The following is a 19,243-nucleotide window of genomic DNA, read 5'->3' as shown; positions in this document are numbered from 1 at the left end:
GTTCCCACCGTGATTCCCTTCTTTAGTTCTTGCCTCAACTCCACCAAAGGACCCTCTCCTGGATGAGAGCTATCGTTTATATAGCGTTGACTATGTGTCCAGCGCTGTACCTCGTGTGTTTGCATTTTCTCCTGTAATCCTCATAGCAACCATATAGAACAGTAACCATATGTACCTCCAGGTGAGGAAACAGATGCAGAGAGATTGTGGTTTGCCCCAAAACGCAGTTGAAATGGCAGAGCCCGGTTTCCAGTCCAGTCAACCTGTCTTCAGAGCCCAGCTTCTAACTACTACTTAGGGTGACGGCTGAACCCAAGACTGAGCCCTGAGCTTGGCCTTTCCCTCCCTTCGCCAGAGCTAGCTGCGGAGGAAGTGTGCTTAGTCTGGGCTGACAGCAGGGATGCCCAGATGTTTCCCACCTTTGGGAGGAAAAGGAAGATGCAGATCACCCCCAGAGAGCTGGTTTGGGAGTCTGGAGTCTAAATTCCAGTCCCAGCCCAGTGACTTTTTGGGTGGCCTCTGGCCAGTCACTCCCCCTCTGGGGCCTCAGTTTCTCGGGATGTCAAGCGGGTCCGGAGGGTAGCTAGGAGTCAGCCAGGCGGTGAAGCGCTGACTGGTGGTTCCCCGGCACGCAGAACCTTCGGCGCGGCGGCTCGGGGAGCAGACGGCGCGGCCGGAGGGGCGGACCGGGCGGACCGAGGGGCGGGGCGGGAGGCGGAGGCGCCGCGTAGGCCCGGGAGGCCAGCCGGCCGGGGCTGGAAGCTGAGCCTCATGCGTCGCCGCCTCCCCGAATGATGTTCCCCTCCCGGCGGAAAGCGGCGCAGCTGCCCTGGGAGGACGGCAGGTGAGCGGTGGCGGCCGGCCTGAGGCTATCCTTCCGGGTGCTCCTTCCTGGGCCGCCCTGCGGAGTCTCCGAGGCCGCCGCGTCTCCGTGTCTGCGGCTCTGTGCTTCTCCTTGTGGGTCACTGGCTCCCTCTGTATGGGTCTCTGTCTCGCTGTATGTGGGTCTCCGTTTCCAGCGGTCTCCGTCACTCCGGGGGTCTCTGTCTCTCTGCGGGTCTCCATTGACCTCTCTTCATTAGTTTTTGTCCCGTTGTGTGGGTCTCTGCCCTTCTTTGCGAGTCTCTGTCGCCTGGTTCACTCATTATGGGTCTCTTCGTGTCTGTTTCTCGACTGGCCGCTCCCTGTCTCTCTTTGTACAAGTGTCTGACTCTGTTGACATCTGTGTGTGTCTGTCCCTGCGTCTCTGAGGGTCTCTATCCTGCTTCCCTGGTCTCTGCCTCCCTCATCACATCCACTTGGCCTCAGGCCCTAGCCCTCTCCCTTGTGTTTCCCCAACCTTTGATGACCACCCAGAAGGAGAGACCAGACCGAAGCTCTGTATCTCTGCTTGGCTGGTCACTTCCTGGCATGCTCTAGGAACTTGGCACACATACGTGAATTCATTTCTGGGGCAGCTGTAGTTGAATGGGGCCTGCTCTGTGTGTTAGATGTGAGCTCGGCCCAGACCATAGCTAATGATGTTTCCCATTAAAGCAGAATGAGGTCAAAGGTATTTGGCTGCCTAGATTGGGTGGGACACCAACACCTTAATCTTGAGATGTGCCCAGAAAACTTCTCGTGCAGAATACTGATAGTGGTTTTCCTCCCAGTGAATGACACCTCATTCCATTTATGTCTTTTAAGTTTGCCAGGTGCCAAAAGCTTCTGGAACTTAGTGGGCACAACTCTTTACCTTTGAGGATTTTGCAGTCTTCGTGTTAAAATAAGAAGACAGGAATGTAATAGAAAGCATGGACTGTGGCGTCAGGCCTCTTTAATAGCCGTGCGACTAGAAACAGATCACTTAATCTTTCTGACCTCAGCTTTTCCATCTCTGAGATGGGGATCATAATATCTACTCTGCAGGGCTGTATGAGAATTAAAGGAGATCATATGCGTAAGGCCCTTGGCACTGTGCCTGGCACAGAGGAGGTGCCATTTGTCTTCCAGTCACCTTGCGGTTTTGAGGTACTATAACCAGAACAGCTAAGTATTCAAACCTTGTATCACTAGGGTTTGTATGAAGGAAGAAAGGAAAGGAATGGAGAAACATTTCCATTTCCTGATCCCTTTCCGTGAATCTTTGGAACATAACAGCCAAAAAAATGTACTGATGTCAACTCTGTGCTTTTCATACAGGGATAGAAAGACTCATGCAACAGATGTCGGCCAGTGTAGCAATTAAGAGTGCTGGCCCTGGAGCCAGCCTGCCTGAGTTTGAATCCACCTCCTGCTAGCCTTGGGCACAGATTGATGAAGGAGACAAGTCCTGGTCTGGATTGCCCCTTAGAGCTTAGGGAGGCCTGAGCCTGGGAGGGCTGGGACTACAGATCTGGATTTTGCCACCAGATGGCATCAGGAACAGCTGTTCTCAGTGCCCGCTGTCTGCAGAATTGGTACTCTGGGCCCTTAATTCAGTTGCTCAGTGTTTGGGCCCTTGGGGCACAGGATGAGGGTGCCAGTGGGGATGTGATGCTAAAAGGAAGGGGAAGCTGGACTGAGGGAACAGCAAGTGCAGATAATGCCCAATTCATGCCATACCTTGGATAATGGTCACTCCTTCTTCGCCCCAAGGTGGGATATGATCCCATGTCCATCTCCCTGGTCTCCACCCCGCCCTCAGAAAGAGCCTAGAGGGCAAGGGAGAATCTGTAGAGGTTCCAGCCTTCCCAGGCCATTCCCAGGACTGGGCTCTGCTCCTCCCCAGTGGAAAGCACCATCACAGGACAGTGGGGGGTAAGTCACAAGTCCTGTGTGTGGGACGTGGGCCTGGCTTCAGGGCTGCTGGCTTCCATGTTGGCAGTTGTGCCTCTAGAGAAAGGTAGGAGTTGGACTGGCTCTAGTGTGTGACCTAAAGCATGCCCTGACTGCTTTGACTCTTCCTCTAACTCAGCGAGCAAGTGAGCACGCCCTTGCTATCTGACCTGGGCTGGGGCCATAGAAGTGAATCTGACATGGTCTGAGCCCCTGGATACCTAATGTGGAAGACGGTTGGTGCTTGAAAGAGGACAGTACCAGATGCCATGGGAGGATGAAAGAGGGCTCAGAGAGGTATTTGAGTGGCATGACATTGGAGTTTGGTCCTGAGAGTCAGCAGGGGGCTTCCAGGCAGATAAGACAAAGAAGGGCATTTCAGGCAGACAGAGCAGCCTGTGTGAGGGCTGGAGCAGGAAGGACTATGATGGGTGTCACACAGTGTGACAGCCCTGGGTGAGTGGAGAGCAACCAGAGAGGGGCCAGGTCATAGAGGGTTTCACTATCAAGCCAGGGAGTCTGGCCTTTGTCTTATAAACAAACAGTCTAGATCACTTGCCTTTCAATGGCCGATTTTTCAGAAGTAGATTGCCAAGCCTTTCTTCAAGCCACCTCTGGGTAGACTTGAACCACCAGCCTTTCCGTTAGCAGCTGAGCTCTTAACCATTTATGCCACCCAGGGACTCCACCTTGTAAACATAGGAGTACTATTCATGAGATCTCTTGGACCAAAGAGGGGTTTAGGAAGTAGACTCTACAAGACCTGGAAGCTAATTGGTGACTCTTAGAAGTTAAGAAGTAGATCCTTGCAGATTATTTCAGAGGAAGTGTGGAGGAAACTTTCCTCTTCTTGGATTCCTCAGCTCCTTTGTCAGTATCCTCAGGAACTTCCAGAGAGAATGGCCGAGGAATCAGGTGAATTCTACCTGTTTCTTTGTACTTTCTAACCTAAAAGGGAGTCTCTCCCAGCACTATCCCAATGTCCAAGATATTCAGCTGTCTTTCTAGTCTCTGAAATGAGCTGGGCCTGTCCCTAGCCCTCACCTTTCTTTCCCTCTTCTGTCTCTCATCTCTTATCACATGGGCTGCCCCTTGGTCTGAAGCTTTAAAACTTGTTCAGTGAACTGACACTGTCAGTGTGGGCCTTGCATTAGTTTCGGGGCAGATCCGATCCTCCCAGTGTAAGCATCAGTTGCTTCATCTGGGACAGATGCCACCACCCACACCTGTCTTGGGGGCTTTCTGCTAAGCCTAAGAAGCAGGATGAAGCTGAGTTTCTGCTGGGGTGGATCTGCAGGGGAACGGCATTGGAAGGGAGTGCCTTGGATGTCTCTAAGGTGGGGCTCCTGCCATGGGCTCAGGGCATGGAGCCACTGTCCTGGGAAGGGGTGAGTGCAAGGGCAGAGGAGCCTTGCCCTGCACATGAGCAGCTCATGGTCTGACCAGGACGCACAGAGAATTAAGAGAGCATCGAGGAACTGGGACAGTTCCATGACCTGGGAGCAGTAACAGGGCTTCCCGGGAGTGGGGTGGCACAGGCCGGGCAAGAGAGGTGGGCAGGATTCTGATGCACGGGGAGCGGCTTGAGCCAAAGCACGAAAGTTGCTTCTTCACTAACTCCCAGGTGCTTGGGGTGGGCCAGCCATGTGTGCTGACTCTTGGGGAGGCCAGGAAGGAGCCTGTTGGGCTTGGCCCTGACCTCTGACCCACCCCCTGCTCTTGTCCCAGGTCCAGGTTGTTGGTCCCTGTTGGCCTGCCCCGGAAGTGCTCCTTCTTCCATCTCTTCATTGCCTGTCTCTTACTGGGCTTCCTCTCCTTACTCTGGCTGCAGCTCAGCTGCTCAGGCGACGTGGCCCGGGTAGCCAGGGGACAAGGGCAGGAGACCCTGGGCCCACCTCGGGCCTGCCTCCCAGAGCCGCTTCCTGAGCACTGGGAAGAAGACCCGTCCTGGGGTCCCCACCGCCTGGCGGTGCTGGTCCCCTTCCGTGAGCGCTTCGAGGAACTCCTGGTTTTTGTACCCCACATGCACCGCTTCCTGAGCAGGAAGAAGATCCAGCACCACATCTATGTGCTCAACCAGGTGGACCATTTCAGGTAGGGGGCACCTCCCCACCCCCCTCTGGCCCAGCACCTCCTCTCTGGGGCATTGCCTTGCCTGGCCTCTCGGGTCCTGCTCGCCTTCCCAGCAGCGGGTCAGCCCCTGCTGTGCCTCAGGCTGGGAGTGTTCCCTGGGCAGTGGCAGGAGGGTGGGAGGTGGAAATCTAAGGGAGGGTTTGAGGCTGAGGAGGGCCGTGATCTGATTTCCATCTTAGCAAGCTCTCTGTGGCTGCTGCATGTGCAGATTATACCAGGATAGAGGGCAAGCAGGGTAAGCAGGGAGGCCACTTGGTGGTCAGTGCTGTCATCTAAGATGATGGTGGCTGGGCCAGAGTGGTCGAAGGGCAGGTGGGAGAAGTGGTGTGGGGGAATGCAGACAGGACCTGCTGGTGGATTGGACGTGCGGGTTCAGCAAAGGGAGGGTCAAGGTGCTCACGGCTGCCATCAAACGCTAAATTACTCACCATTACCAGAAATTCTACCCCCCGCAACCAGAGTCCAAGCATCTCACATTCCAGCCTCCTCTCCTTTCCCTCCAACTCCCTCGCTGTGGAAGAGGGACTGCATCGATTCTTGGACCCCACCAGGCCCTTTAGTCCGTTGATGCCTCACGTGTCACCCCTCCCCCCAGTCCGTATTTTCTCCTGACCTGACTTTGATTCCATGGGCATGAATCCATACACAGTAAATCATGCCCTGCATACATCTCAATGCCCTTGTGCCTTCCTGCCTGCCAAGACCCAGCCTGACTGAATCCGCCTCTGTCTGCTGCACACCTGCACCTGGGCAACTGACTGTGGTTGGAGAAAACCATCCACATGCACAGCCTTGCTGCTGGGCCTCCTTATGACCAGTGCTGCCTGCATGCTGGACACCTCACACTCCTCTGTCCATCATCTCTCCCCTCCTTCACAGCTGCAGTTTCCCACCTTGCCTTCCCCTCACCCCTCGTTCCTCACTGTCAGCTGGTGGCTTTGCTTCTTATTTAACTAAGAAAATAGAACCAGTTAGAAGAGAACTTTCACAAGTGCTCCCACATCTACGTACCGGTATCTGTACACACATCCAGCTTCCTGTCCATTATTGAGGATGAACCATGCCAGCTCCCATCCAAGGCTCCCTCTCTCACGTACGCCTGGATCCCATCCCCCTCCCTCCTCAAGGACATCACTCCAGCAGTCAGCCACTTTCTTCTCCCACATGATCAGTTCTTCCCTCTTTCCTGGAGCATTTGCATCAGCATACACACATACGAAAATAGCTCCCATCTAAAAGGAAAAAAGAAAGAAAAGGCCCCCTTGCTCCTATGTCCACCCCACCCCCCTTTCTTGGCTCCTTGTTGGAGCAGAACTCCTAGAGAGAAGTGTCTCCTTGTTCCATCCCTTTCCCTCCCTCATTCTTTTCTTGACCCGTACAGGCTTTGCTCCCCATTGGTTCTTAGGCTGATCCTCACCTTTGTCTCACCCACCTGCTAGCAGCATTTGTCAGGTGGATTTCTTTTTCCTTTTTAAAGCACCTCCCCCTGACCACTGGGACAGCACTCTCTGGCTGTCCTCATTTCTCACTGGCCACCCTTTCTCATCTCCTTTGCTGCTCTTTCCCACCTCCCTAGTCTCTCAGCATTGGTGCTCTGTGGGGCTCAGCACTTAGGCATCCCCTCTTTCCTACCTAGTCTCTCCCTGGGGGCCTCATCCAGTCCCCAGCTTCTCTCTCCTGAGCTCTGGACTGGCACCCAGCTGCCCACGCAGCCCCTCTGGTGGCCTCAGAGGCATCTCATGCTTATCATGCAGAGAACTGAATTACTTCTTTCCTTCCTAACCCCACCCCTGCGCATCCAGCTGCTCAGGCCAGAAAACCTCAGGATCAGCCTCAACTCCTCTTCTCACATACCAGTCTCGTTCCTCTGCAAATCCACTAGACTCCAACTTTAAAACCATCTGCAGTTTGCCCCCTTCTCATCACCTCCACGACTGCCTTCACAAACTTGCCTCAATTGTTGTAGCGACCTCCAGTGGTTCTCCCTGCTTCTGCCTTGCCCCTAAAGTCTCTTCTCAACACACCAGCTGCAGTGAGCCTGTAAAATTTAAGTCAGAGCATGGCACACCTCTACTCAGAACCCTCCCGTGGCTCCCACCTCTCTGGGACTAAAATCCAGAGTCCGCCAATGGCCCTCAGGCCCTGCACAGTCTACCCATTACCTCCGATCTCCCCCTTCCCTGCCCTGTCTCCTCCACTCTGTGCAGCCTCAGGCCTTGGAGGTTGCTGTTCCTCTGCTTGGGGTTCCGTCCCCCTGATTTCGTGTGGCTTATCCCCCACCGTCTTCAGGACTCCACTCAGATGTCACCCTGTTGCCATGGCCCGCCCCTGACAGCCCTGTGTCCCTGACAGGGCTTGACCCTCCTCACCTTGCTTGGCCTTTCCGCAGTACTTAACCACCGTCTGGCTGATTACATGCTTAATACTTGTTGGTTTGTTTATTTTTGTCTCCTCCTATTAGACTGTAAGCTCCTGGAGGGCAGGTACATTGTTTTTTCACTGCTCTGCCCTCAGTACTCTGAACAGTTTGTGGCACATAGTAGGTGCTGAAGAGAAGCCTGTGGGATGGTTGGAGGGACAAGTGTGCGTGTGGGCAGACACCACGCGGGGACGTTGGTATCGGGGTGGGGGCAGCACCGGCACGTGGGAGTCCCAGGGAGAGTGTTGTGGAGAAGAGGCTCCCCCAGAGTTGGGGAAGAGTGTGGTGTGCATGTTTATGCCTGTGTGCCCAGCCTCAGCCACCCTGCACAGGTTTAACCGGGCGGCACTCATCAACGTGGGCTTCCTGGAGAGCAGCAACAGCACGGACTACATTGCCATGCACGACGTGGACTTGCTGCCCCTCAACGAGGAGCTGGACTATGGCTTCCCAGAGGCCGGGCCCTTCCACGTGGCCTCCCCGGAGCTCCACCCGCTCTACCACTACAAGACCTACGTGGGCGGCATCCTGCTGCTCTCCAAGCAGCACTACCAGCTGGTGAGCCAGCCGTCTGCCGGCCTGGGGGAGGCCACTGGGAGGACGGCGAGAGCCCTGCAGGGAGAGCTTCGAGAGGAGCGGGAAGGGTGCAGCAGTCAGGGCAGGCTCCACTGTGGAGCAGAGCCCCCTTCCTGGGAGGCTGAAGGAAACTGGGGATGTCTTGGCTCTCGACGCTGAGGTCTGGGCGGGAGGTGGGAGTCCGGCTTCAGTGCAGCTCACCCAGCCTCTGAGAGAGTGTCCCTGAGACCCTGATTCTCCTTCTACATCTCGGCTCTGCCTTCCTTCTCTTGGGTTCATTTTCAGACTTGCAGGTTGCAAGGTGGTTGTGCTAGCTGCCACCTGCCTCCCTCTAGGTTCAAGTCTGCTGGGAAATGGAGCCCCCTTCCCCAACCACCCAAACAGGAGCCCAGAACTCAGTTGCACTGACTCCCAGTTGGTCTGACTCGTGTCCTGGGCCTGTCCCTCAGTCAGTCATGGTACAAAGAACTGAGGTGCTTGGGCCCAAGTGTCCTGTTCCCCTCTTCAAGCCGCAGCTGAAACTGGCTTCATGTAAAGGAGCCCCTGAGCCAGGTGACAGAATGTGTTGACTGCAGAGCCCTCCTGTACCTCTTACACATGGGAAGAGACTCGGGCAGACCCACCCCAGAGAAATAGGCGTTTGGGGGTAGGCAGTTCTTAAGCAAGAGCTGGCCCTTCTGCCCATTCCCCAGAGAGGGCCCCTAGGGCCAGTCAGAAGTTTCTGAGAAGCCGATCATCACACACAGGTCTAAGGCCCCATTAGAACAGCGAAAGGGGCTGGGGTGTGCTAACCCCTCTCCCCAATTACCTACCACAGAGGTTGGGAGAGTAGCAACAGCACAGACCACATTGCCATGCGCACCCCCAGGTGTTCACTCAGAACAGCAAGGGGAGGAGGAGGAGAGGGTACCCTGGCCTAGCTGGGCACAGGCCAGGTGCTCCTGAGTGACAAGACCATACTGCACCCTGGGAGGACAGGCAAGTGACACTTCCTATCTCTGTCAGTGCAATGGCATGTCCAATCGCTTCTGGGGCTGGGGCCGTGAGGACGATGAGTTCTACCGCCGCATCAAAGGAGCCGGGCTCCAGGTAACACCCCTGGGTCCCGGCTCCCTTGTCCTTCCTCAGGTGTATTCCAGGTGTTTGGAGACAGTCCCAGCCCTGACCCTGACTTGTGGTCATTTAACTGTCCCTTGACCCCTGCGCCTCAGGCTCCTCTTCTGTAAAGTGGGAGTGTGGGCCCCTGGCTCTCCCCTGGCAGGCTGTGGGACCCCAGGGTGCTGGTGCTGCGGCCAGGGCTCCAGGGAGGAGCTGCCTGATACTTTCTTTGACCTCTTTAGCTTTTCCGCCCTTCCGGAATCACAACTGGGTACAAGACGTTTCAGCACCTGCATGACCCAGCCTGGCGCAAGAGGGACCAGAAGCGCATTGCAGCTCAAAAACAGGTGCCAGCTGGCCCTTCACTGGGGATGGGTAGGTGGTAAGGTGGGGACCAGCAGGCCCGAGCAAGTCACCAAGGACTCCTTGGGCCCATGCGGCCCATCCTCCCCTGCTTACCCTCAGGCCAGTTGATGGATGCCCACTAGGGGCACCCTGGGCACTGTGGGTCACAGAGACCTCAGGATCCAGGCCAGGGTGGGGTCGGCTCAGCCAAAGGTGCCAGAATCCCAGGGGCCTCATCCCTCAAACAGCCTCGTTTCCAGGAGGTGTTTAGTCCAACAAAATCCCCTGCTCTCCTGCTTCCCAGTAGGCTGTAGCCATGGGCGTGTGCTCTCCTTTTGGGAGCTTTGGGTTCCTCCTCTTCAGTGGGGACCACAGAACCTCTATGGACATGGTTGTACGGGATCAATGGACAGCTGACCCCCAGAAGCCCCGAGTACATGCTTCTCCTCCATTCTTCCCCAGGAACAATTCAAGGTGGACCGGGAGGGAGGCCTGAGCACTGTGCGGTACCACGTGGATTCCCGAACAGCCCTGTCTGTGGGTGGAGCCCCCTGCACGGTCCTCAACATCATGCTGGACTGCGATCAGGCTGCCACCCCCTGGTGCACATTTGGCTGAGCTGACTGGACAGTACAAAGCCTGGGCCGGCAGGACACACTGCTGCTCACCCAGCACAAGGCCTCAGCCGGGCCAGCTCCCATAGGATGTGAGTGGCCTGAAGCTGCCAGTGGCGGGCAGAGCTGGGCCAGGACAGACATTGTGCCTGGCCACCACCAGCAATAAACAGTGATGGGGAGAGGCTGGAGTGAGGCCCTGCTGGGACAGGCCACCCTGCCATCTCACCTGCCCCGCTCACCCTCCTTCGTGTGCTGAGACCTGAGCATGGTGGGAGGGGTCCTGGCCAGCAGGGTTGAACAGGACCACTCTGATCATCCTGGCTTTGGTCTCTTCCACATTGGGCCACCTTGGGCAGAGACACAGTTTGGAAGCCAGGCAGCTGATGTCGGTGGACCAGGACATAGGGAGGGCCAGAGACCAGAGTGAGGCTCAGCGCCAGCTGGTGGTCACCAGGCAGGAGTATGGACTTAGTGTTGCCGGATCTCCTGGTTTTTTCAAAAGAAACCAGAATTCTGGATTCTTAAGTGAAATCTGATATTTAAATGATAGCAACTAATTGAAACTTTCAGAAAGTATGTCAGGCCAAACAAAATGTGTTGTGGGTCACCAGTTTGTCACCTTTGGCTGAGGGGCAGGGCATGGGGGGAAAAGATGATGCCTTTATGAATTCTAAGCTGGTAAGGAATTGGTGCAGGGCTGGGGGCAACACATCCAGGGGCAGCTCCAAGTGGGAGGAGAAGCCCAAAGCACGAGGTTCCTGTGCTCCCCACCCCCTGATCCTGCCACAAGCCCCCAGGCTTCTGGGCAGCCCCCTCGGTGTCCATCTGGGCAGTCTGGCCACTGCAGGCCCTGTCAGGCTTAGGCTGTGACCTCCCCAGGAGGGCTGCCTCATCCTTCCTCACGGAGGTAAAGACAGAGGAAGGACAACTGAAGAAATAGATCCACAGGACTGGACTTAGGGCAGACAGGGCACAGCAGCGAGGACTGAGGTCTTGGCTTGAGGGAGGGAGGATGACATTCCTGGGGGGAGGAGGAAGATGGGGAGGAGTGGAATCTCTGGAGTGTTCCCAGAGCACAGGGGGGATCACCAGTGATCACTGATGCCAAGGAGAGGTTAGGAGGAGGAGTCGAGGGAGGCCATGGGATTGGGGAGTGGCCTTGGGAAAACATTTTGAGGGAAGCCTGGGACCAATGAGAGAATGGGAAGCTAGGGGCCCTGCAAGGTAGATGGCTGCTACTAGGCATTTGACTGCAAAGGTTTGGGGGCAGGAGTCAGAGGAGACTATTAGGACCAGTTAAGGTTGGTTTCTTTAACGCTGGGATACCTGAGATGCTGGAGAAGGCTTGAGGCCCAGAGTTCAAGAGGGTGAAGTCAACAGTGTTGGTCTCAAAAGACTCCACTACGATAATCTCAGGGCTGGTGTGTGCTGTTGTGTGAGTTGTGCACTGTACCACTTGTGCATAAGCCAAGAGATTTAAGTAGAGATGCCTGGAGTGAAGCTTCAGGCTTCATATGACTGGATATATAGCTGAGGGCCTTTGTGATCCTAGCTTGGCCTCACACACTACAGTGAGGGGCACAAAGGCTGGGACCACAGTGCAAGGCTGGAGGGAGGGACTTTCTCAACTCCAGGCCCAGGAGAGGGGGATGGGATTCTTTCTGTGTACCACTCTTCTGGGCAGACCTGGCTGTGTCACCTGGGACTTAGGTAAAATGGGAGCGGTAATGCAGCCCCTTAGAGTTGGTGGGGATGGATATGATATCAAAGCACCAAGCTCTGTAGTCACCTGGCATGCAGGAGGACCTTGGAGTTCCTTTCCACCTGTACTAGGGAAAGAGGAGTGGGCAGAGCCCTGAAGAAAACAAGAATTCCTTCATCTTGCAGCACAGCTGACATGGCCTGGGCTAGAGGTACAGTTACCTGCCCCATGCCCCAATGATCCTCCGCCTTGTCTGTCAGCGCACCGCTGGGTGCCCTGGGCTGGGCCTGGTGTAGCCCAAATCTGCAGCCCCCCCTCATTTCCCAACCTGGGCCTCTGCTGAGCCACTCTAGGGAAGGAAGAAGGCTGAGTGGGGTTTCCATGAGGAAGTGGATGGCTCTGCCCCTCTGCACCTCAGTTGCTTCCTCCATGAGAGGAACTAACATGCCTGCCTTGCTGGCTAGGCTGTGGTTGAAATGAACCCAGGATGTAGGCACATCTGGCACAGTGCTTGGCCAGCATGGTCATTACAGCAATAATAATGAGCACTTGTTGAGCATTCTGCACATACAAATTTCTTTACATTGGATTATTTCACCTAAGCCATCCTATCTAAGAGCTTTTGGCTCCCAACTGCCAGCAACCCCATGTACAACTGAACAAAATGCTACCTGGTCCTGTGCCATCCCCATGATTGCAGACCAGACCATTGTGATTCATAGGGTTTTCACTGGCTGATTTTTTTCAGAAGTAGTTGGTCAGGCCTTTCTTTCTAGTATGTCTTAGTCTGGAAGCTCTACTGAAACTGGTTCAGCTTTATGGCAGCAGACAAATGTCCACAGATGGATGAGTGGTGGCTGCATGTGGGTGCGTTGGCCAGGAATCAAACCCAGGTCTGCTTGGAAGATGAGAATTCTACCACTGAACTACTAATGTCTCACCTGAGAGCTGTTGTTGTTGTTAGGTGCCATTGAGTTGGTTCCGACTCATAGCGACCCTGTGTACAACAGAACGAAACACTGCCCGGACCTGCCCCATGCCCACAATCGTTACGCTTGAGCCCATTGTTGCAGCCACTGTGTGAGTCCATCTCATTGAGGGTCTTCCTCTTTTGCTGACCCTGTACTTTACCAAGCATGATGTCCTTCTCCAGGGACTGATCCTTCCTGACAACATGTCCAAAGTATGTAAGATGTAGTCTTGCCATCCTTGCTTCTAAGCAGCATTCTGGTTGTACTTCTTCCAAGACAGATTTGTTCATTCTTTTGGCAGTTCATGGTATATTCAGTATTCTTCACCAACACCAGAATTCAAAAGCGTCAATTCTTCGGTCTTCCTTATTCACTGTCCAGCTTTCGCATGCATATGATGCGATTGAAAATACCATGGCTTGGGTCAGGCGCACCTTAGTCTTCAAGGTGACGTCTTTGCTTTTTAACACTTTAAAGAGGTCTTTTGCAGCAGATCTGCCCAATGCAGTGCATCTTTTGATTTCCTGACTGCTGCTTTCACAGGTGTTGATTGTGGATCCAAGTAAAATGAAATGCTTGACAACTTCCATCTTTTTTCCATTTATTGTGATGTTGCTTATTGGCCCAGTTGTGAGGATTTTTGTTTTCTTTATGTTGAGGTGTAATCGACACTGAAGGCTGTGGTCTTTGATCTACATCAGTAAGTGCTTCAAGTCCTCTTCACTTTCAGTAAGCAAGGTTGTGTCATCTGCATATCTCAGGTTGTTAATGAGTCTTCCTCCAATCCTGATGCCTTGTTCTTCTTCATGTAGTTCAGCTTCTCAGATTATTTGCTCAGAATATGGATAGAATAGGTATGGTGAAAGAATACAACCCTGATGCACAACTTTCCTGACTTTAAACCACGCAGTATCCCCTTGTTCTGTCAGATCTCTGTACAGGTTCCTCATGAGCATAATTAAATGTTCTTGAATTCCCATTCTTCACAATGTTATCCATAATTTGTTATGATCCACACAGTTGAATGCCTTTGCACAGTCAATAAAGCACAGGTAATCATCTTTCTGGTATTCTCTGCTTTCAGCCAGAATCCATTTGATGTCAGCAGCGATATCCCTCATTCCACGTCCTTTTCTGAATCTGGCCTGAATTTCTGGCAGTTCCCTGTCGATATACTGCTGCAGCTGCTTTTGAATGATCTTCAGCAAAATTTTACTTGTGTGTGATATTAATGATATTGTTCAACAATTTCCGCGTTCAGTTGGATCACCTTTCTTGGCAATACGCATAAATATGGGTCTCTTCCATTTGGTTGGCCGGGTAGCTGTCTTCCAAATTTCTTGGCATAGACGAGTGAGGACTTCCAGTGCTGCATCCATTTGTTGAAACATCTCAATTGACATCCCGTCAATTCCTGGAGCCTTGTTTTTTGCTCATGCCTTCAATGAAGCGTGGACTTCTTTCAGTACCATTGGTTCCTGATCATATGCTACCTCTTGAAATGGTTGAATGTTGACCAATTCTTTTTGGTATAATGACTCTGTGTATTCCTTCCATCTTCTTTTGATGCTACCTGTATCATTTAATATTTTCCCCATAGAATCCTTCCCTATTGCAACTCAAGGCTTGAATTTTTTCTTCAGTTCTTTCAGCTTGAGAAATGCTGACTGTGTTCGTCCCTTTTGGTTTGCTATCTCCAGCTGTTCGCACATGTCATTATACTACTTTACTTTGTCTTTTTTTTTTTTTTAATTGTACTTTAGGTGAAGGTTTACATTAAACAGTCAATACACATATTGTTTTATGACATTGATTAACAACCCCATGACATGTCAACCCTCTCCGTTCTTGACCTTTTTTTTTTGGTGAAAATATACATAGCCAAAGACACACCATTTCAAAAATTTCTACATGCACAGTTCAGTGACATTGATTACGTTCTTCCAGTTGTGCTGGTATTCTCACTTTAGATGAAGGTTTACAGAACAAAATAGTTTCTCATTAAACAGTACACGTGTTGCACTATGAAGTGATTAACAGACCCACTGCATGTCAACACTGTCTTTACTCAACCTTGCGTTCCCTATCACCAGCTTTCCTGTCCCCTTCTGCCTTCTACCTTGTTCCTGGACTGCTGTGCCTTATTAATCCTGTTTTGTTCTATGGGGCTGTCCAGTCCCCGGCTGAATGGTAAACCTTGGAAGTGACTTCACCACTGAGCTAAAAGAGTGTCTGGGGGCCATACTCTTGGGGTTTCTTCAGTCTCTGTCAGGCCAGTATATCTGGTCTTTTTTATATGTGTTAGAATTTTGTTCTATATCCTTCTCCAGCTCTGTCCAGAACCCTCTGTTACGATCCCGGTCACAGCAGTCAGTGGTGGTAGCCGGGCACCATCTAGCTATACTGGACTCAGTCCGGTGGAGGCCTTGGTAGCTGTGGTCCATTAGTCCTCTGGACTAATCTTTTCCCTGTATCCTGTTCTCTTCATTCTCCCTTGCTCCTGAAGGGGTGAGACCAGTGGAGTCTTAGATGGCTGCTCACAGGCTTTTAAGACCCCAAATGCTACTCACCAAGGTAGAATGTAGAACCTTGTCTTTATAAACTGTGTTATGCCAATTGAGCTAGATGTTCCCCGAGACCATGGTCCCCACAGCCCTCCGCCCAGCAATTCAGTCCCTCGGGGAGTTTGGATGTGTCTAGGGAGCTTCCGTGACCTTTCCTTGTACAAGTTGTGCTGGTTTCCCCAGTATTGTGTACTGTCTCACCCTTCACCAAAGATACCACTTATCTATTGCCTATTTAGTATTTCCCCCCCACCCCTCCCATCTCTGGTAACCAACAAAGATTGTTACTTTTTGTGTGTAAACTTTTTCATGAGTTTTTACAATAGAGGTCTCATACAATATTTGTCCTTTTGTGATTGACTTATTTCACTCAGCATAATGTCCTCCAGTTTCATCCATGTTATGAGATGCTTCACAGATTCATCATTGTTCTTTATCATTGCGTAGTACCCCACTGTGTGTATATACCATAGTTTGTTTATCCATTCATCTGTTGATGTGCATCTAGGTCGTTTCCATCTTTTTGCTATTGTGAACGATGCTGCCATGAACATGGGTGTGCATATTACTTTGTCTTCTTGAGCCGTCCTTTGAAATCTTCTGTTCAGTTCTTTTACTTCATCTTTTTGCTTTAGCTACTTGACATTCAAGGGCAAGTTTCAGAGTCTCTTCTGACATGCATTTTGGTCTTTTCTTTCTTTCCTGTCTTTTTTAATGACCTCTTGCTTTCTTCATGTATGATGTTCTTGATGTCGTTCCACAACTCATCTGATCTCTGGTCATTAGTGTTCAACATGTCAAATCTATTCTTGAGATGGTCTCTGAACTCAGGTGGGATATACTCAAAGTCGTACTTTGGCTCTTGTGGACTTCTAATTTTCTTCAGTTTCAGCTTGAACTTGGCATGACTCAAGATGAAAAGAAACAGCTGCAAACATCCATTAATAATGGGAATATCAATGTATGAAGTGTAAATCTAGGAAAATTGGAGATCATCAAAGATGAAATGGAACACATAAACATCAATATCCTAGGCATTAGTGAGCTGAAGTGGACTGGTATTGGCCATTTTGAATTGGACAGTCATATGGTCTACTATGCCAGGAATGACAACTTGAAGAGGAATGGCGTTGCATTCACCGTCAAAAAGAACATTTCAAGATCTATTCTGAAGTACGACTCTGTCAGTGATAGGATAATGTCCATACACCTACAGGGAAGACCAGTTAATGCGACTATTATTCAAATTTGTGCAACAACCACTAAGGCCAACGATGAAAAAATTGAAGATTTTTACCAGCTTCTGCAGTCTGAAATTGATCGAACATGCGATTGGGATGCATTGATAATTACTGGTGATTGGAGTGTGAAAGTTGGAAACAAAGTAGAAGGATCTGCAGTTGGAAAATACGGCCTTGGTGATAGAAATGATGCCAGAGATCGCATGATGGAATTTTGCAAGACCAACGACTTTTTCATTGCAAATACGTTTTTTTCACCAACATAAACAGTAACTGTACACATGGACCTCGCCAGGTGGAATACACAGGAATCAAATTGACTACATCTGTGGAAAGAGACAGTGGAAAAGCTCAATATCATCAGTCAGAACAAGGCTAGGGGCCGACTGCGGAGCAGACCATCAATTGCTCATATGCAAGTTCAAGTTGAAACCTGAGAGCTAGGTACTATTTATTTATTTTAAAGGTATTTTTGTTGTAGGAATATATATAACACAGACATTTGCCAATTCAACATTTTTCAGGTGTACGATTTAGTAGTATCAATTACATTAATCATGTTGTGTAACCATCACCCATAGTTGTTGTCAGTTTTCCCATCATCATAAACACCCGCTAAACCAAAAAATGAAACCCACTGCTGTTGAGTTGATTCCAACTCATAGCTACCTTACAGGACAGAGTAGAACTGCCCCATAGGGTTTCCAAGGCTGTAATCTTTATGGAAGCAGACTGCCACATCTTTTTCCTGCGGAGCAGCTGGTGGGTTTGAGCTGCTGACCTTTTGGTTAGCTGCCAAGCACTTTAACCACTGTACCACCAGGGATCCTTAAACACCCACTTGATACTATTTATTAACTTGTTTTATAATGAGGAAAGTGAAGCACAGAGAGGGTAAATAGCTTGGTTAAGGTCACAAGGAGCTTGGTATTTGAACCCCTGGATCCTGCCTACAGAGCCAGATTCCTTCACCCCCTGCCTTGTACAACAGGTGCCATGAACAGGTGTCCCTTCCCTTCCACACCTTCCTTTCCCCAGCTGTAGAGGGCCAAGGGAGGGAGGCAGCCAAGGTGTTCTGGTGTCCCTTTAGGAAGAAAGTAGGGCTACAGGGGAGGTACAGCATCTGCCCATGACTCCTCTTCCTCGAATGAGGCAGGGATTCAGCTGCTGGGGAGGCCCCTTGGGCCTGAGGAACATTGACAGAGCATCAGTGGCACTCAGGAGTGTACAGAATGCTTGGAGAAGGCTTTCCAACGGAAGGCTTGCTAGTGGAGTAAGAGTTTGCCAGTCAGAAGAGCGGGAAGAGTTTCCAGAGGGTTCGGCATGTGCAAAGGCAGAGGCCCCCTCTGCAAAGGCAGCCTGTTGGTTCAGGGATGTGGTGAAGTCACTACCAAGGTTCACCATTCAGCTGGGGATTGGACAGCCCCATAAAACAAAACAGGACTAATGAGGCACAGCAGTCCAGGGACAAGGACTAGAAGGCAGGAGGGGACAGGAAAGCTGGTGATAGTGAACCCAAGGTTGAGTAACGACAGTGTTGACATGTAGTGGGGTTGTTAACAAGTGAATACCTTTAACAAACAAATTTATTCTATCATAGTCTAGGAGGCTAGAAGTCCAAATTCAGGGTGCCAGCTCCAGGGAAGGCTTTCTCTGTTTGTCGGATCTGGGGAAAGGTCCTTGTCATAAGTCTTCCCTGGTCTAGGAGCTTCTCAGTGCAGGAACCTCGGGTCCAAAGGACACGCTCTGCTCCCTGCATTGCTTTCTTGGTGATATAAGGTCCCCGTCTCTCTGCTCACTTCTGTTTTGTATCTCAAAAGACACTGATTTAAGACTAATCTTGTAGACTGAGTCCTGCCTCATTAACATAATTGCTGCTAATTCTGCCTCATTAATGCTGTAGAGATAGGAATTACAACACATAGGAAAATCATATCAGATGACAAAATGGCAGTCACACAATACTGGGAGTCATGGCCTAGCCAAACTGACATACATTTTGGGGGGACACATTTCAATCCATGACAGCATGTTTGAGGGTGGACTGTAGGATAGTGTATGGAGTGGGGAGAGAGCCCCTTCCAAATGAGAGATGATACCAGAATGTGGCAGTGAAGTGGGAGAAAGGTGGGCGCCCCGAGCTGTGGGAAATGTCTGCTTCAGCCCTTCCTGGGCAGGATCCAGGGCAGACCGTGGGTCCTCCCTTCACAGGGGATCTACCCCACTGTAGATTCTTTCTTCAAAGGCCAAGTGCATATACATGGCCTTTTTGCCATCTCAGCCCTTGTGCCTTGAAAGAATTTTTTTAAAAAAGGAAAAGAATTTTGTTTCAGCTCCAATATGTAAAGACCTTGGAAGTCATCGTTCCTGCCCTTACAACAAGAAAAAAGCTGAACAAACTGAAAATCACCTACTTTTCTTGGGCCCATCAGAGAATTGAGGTAGCAGATAAACTGCTGCTGGGAAATCTGCAGAGATGAGCAAGTACAGAGTCACAGCTGAGATCAGCTTACCTGGAGCAGAAGCCCTGAGAGCCATAAATTGGTGGGAACACTTAAGTGGTAATTTTGACAAATTGCTGGTTTGCACTAGGCTATTAACCTAAAGGTTGGTGGTTCAAACCCACCCAGCAGTGATCTGCTTCCATAAAGATTACAGCCAAGAGGCTGGAGGCTGAGTGTGGACTCATGTGAGACAGAGAAAATTCTGGGGACCCAGGCTTACGAGGGGCACCAGACTTTCATGGATCTTACCTCCAGGAACCCTGCCAGATTCTCATGG

General features: G+C 51.2%; 1 protein-coding gene across 3 annotated transcripts; it reads left to right on the top strand.

The window, feature by feature from the left end:
* Positions 1 to 702: 702 nt before the first annotated feature.
* Positions 703 to 10,612, top strand: B4GALT7 (beta-1,4-galactosyltransferase 7). 3 transcript variants are annotated; one of them, XM_004371136.2, is made up of 6 exons: positions 703 to 844; positions 4,525 to 4,890; positions 7,681 to 7,906; positions 8,930 to 9,013; positions 9,265 to 9,369; positions 9,830 to 10,612. In XM_004371136.2, exons 1-6 carry the CDS (start codon positions 792 to 794, stop codon positions 9,983 to 9,985), a joined length of 990 nt encoding a protein of 329 aa, XP_004371193.1. In that variant the 5' UTR covers positions 703 to 791; the 3' UTR covers positions 9,986 to 10,612. The 3 variants fall into 3 exon arrangements, with proteins under 3 accessions (XP_004371193.1, XP_023582221.1, XP_023582220.1); XM_023726453.1 differs by having other exon boundaries at positions 833 to 844; positions 4,628 to 4,890; XM_023726452.1 differs by lacking the exon at positions 703 to 844 and adding an exon at positions 1,099 to 3,093.
* The last annotated feature ends 8,631 nt before the right edge of the window (positions 10,613 to 19,243 follow it).

This window comes from Trichechus manatus, unplaced genomic scaffold (genome assembly GCF_000243295.1).
Source record: "Trichechus manatus latirostris isolate Lorelei unplaced genomic scaffold, TriManLat1.0 scaffold00011, whole genome shotgun sequence".
Taxonomy (NCBI): domain Eukaryota; kingdom Metazoa; phylum Chordata; class Mammalia; order Sirenia; family Trichechidae; genus Trichechus; species Trichechus manatus.
The sequence above is the reverse complement of the archived record's forward strand: the minus strand, read 5'-3'. Positions and strand labels throughout refer to the sequence as shown.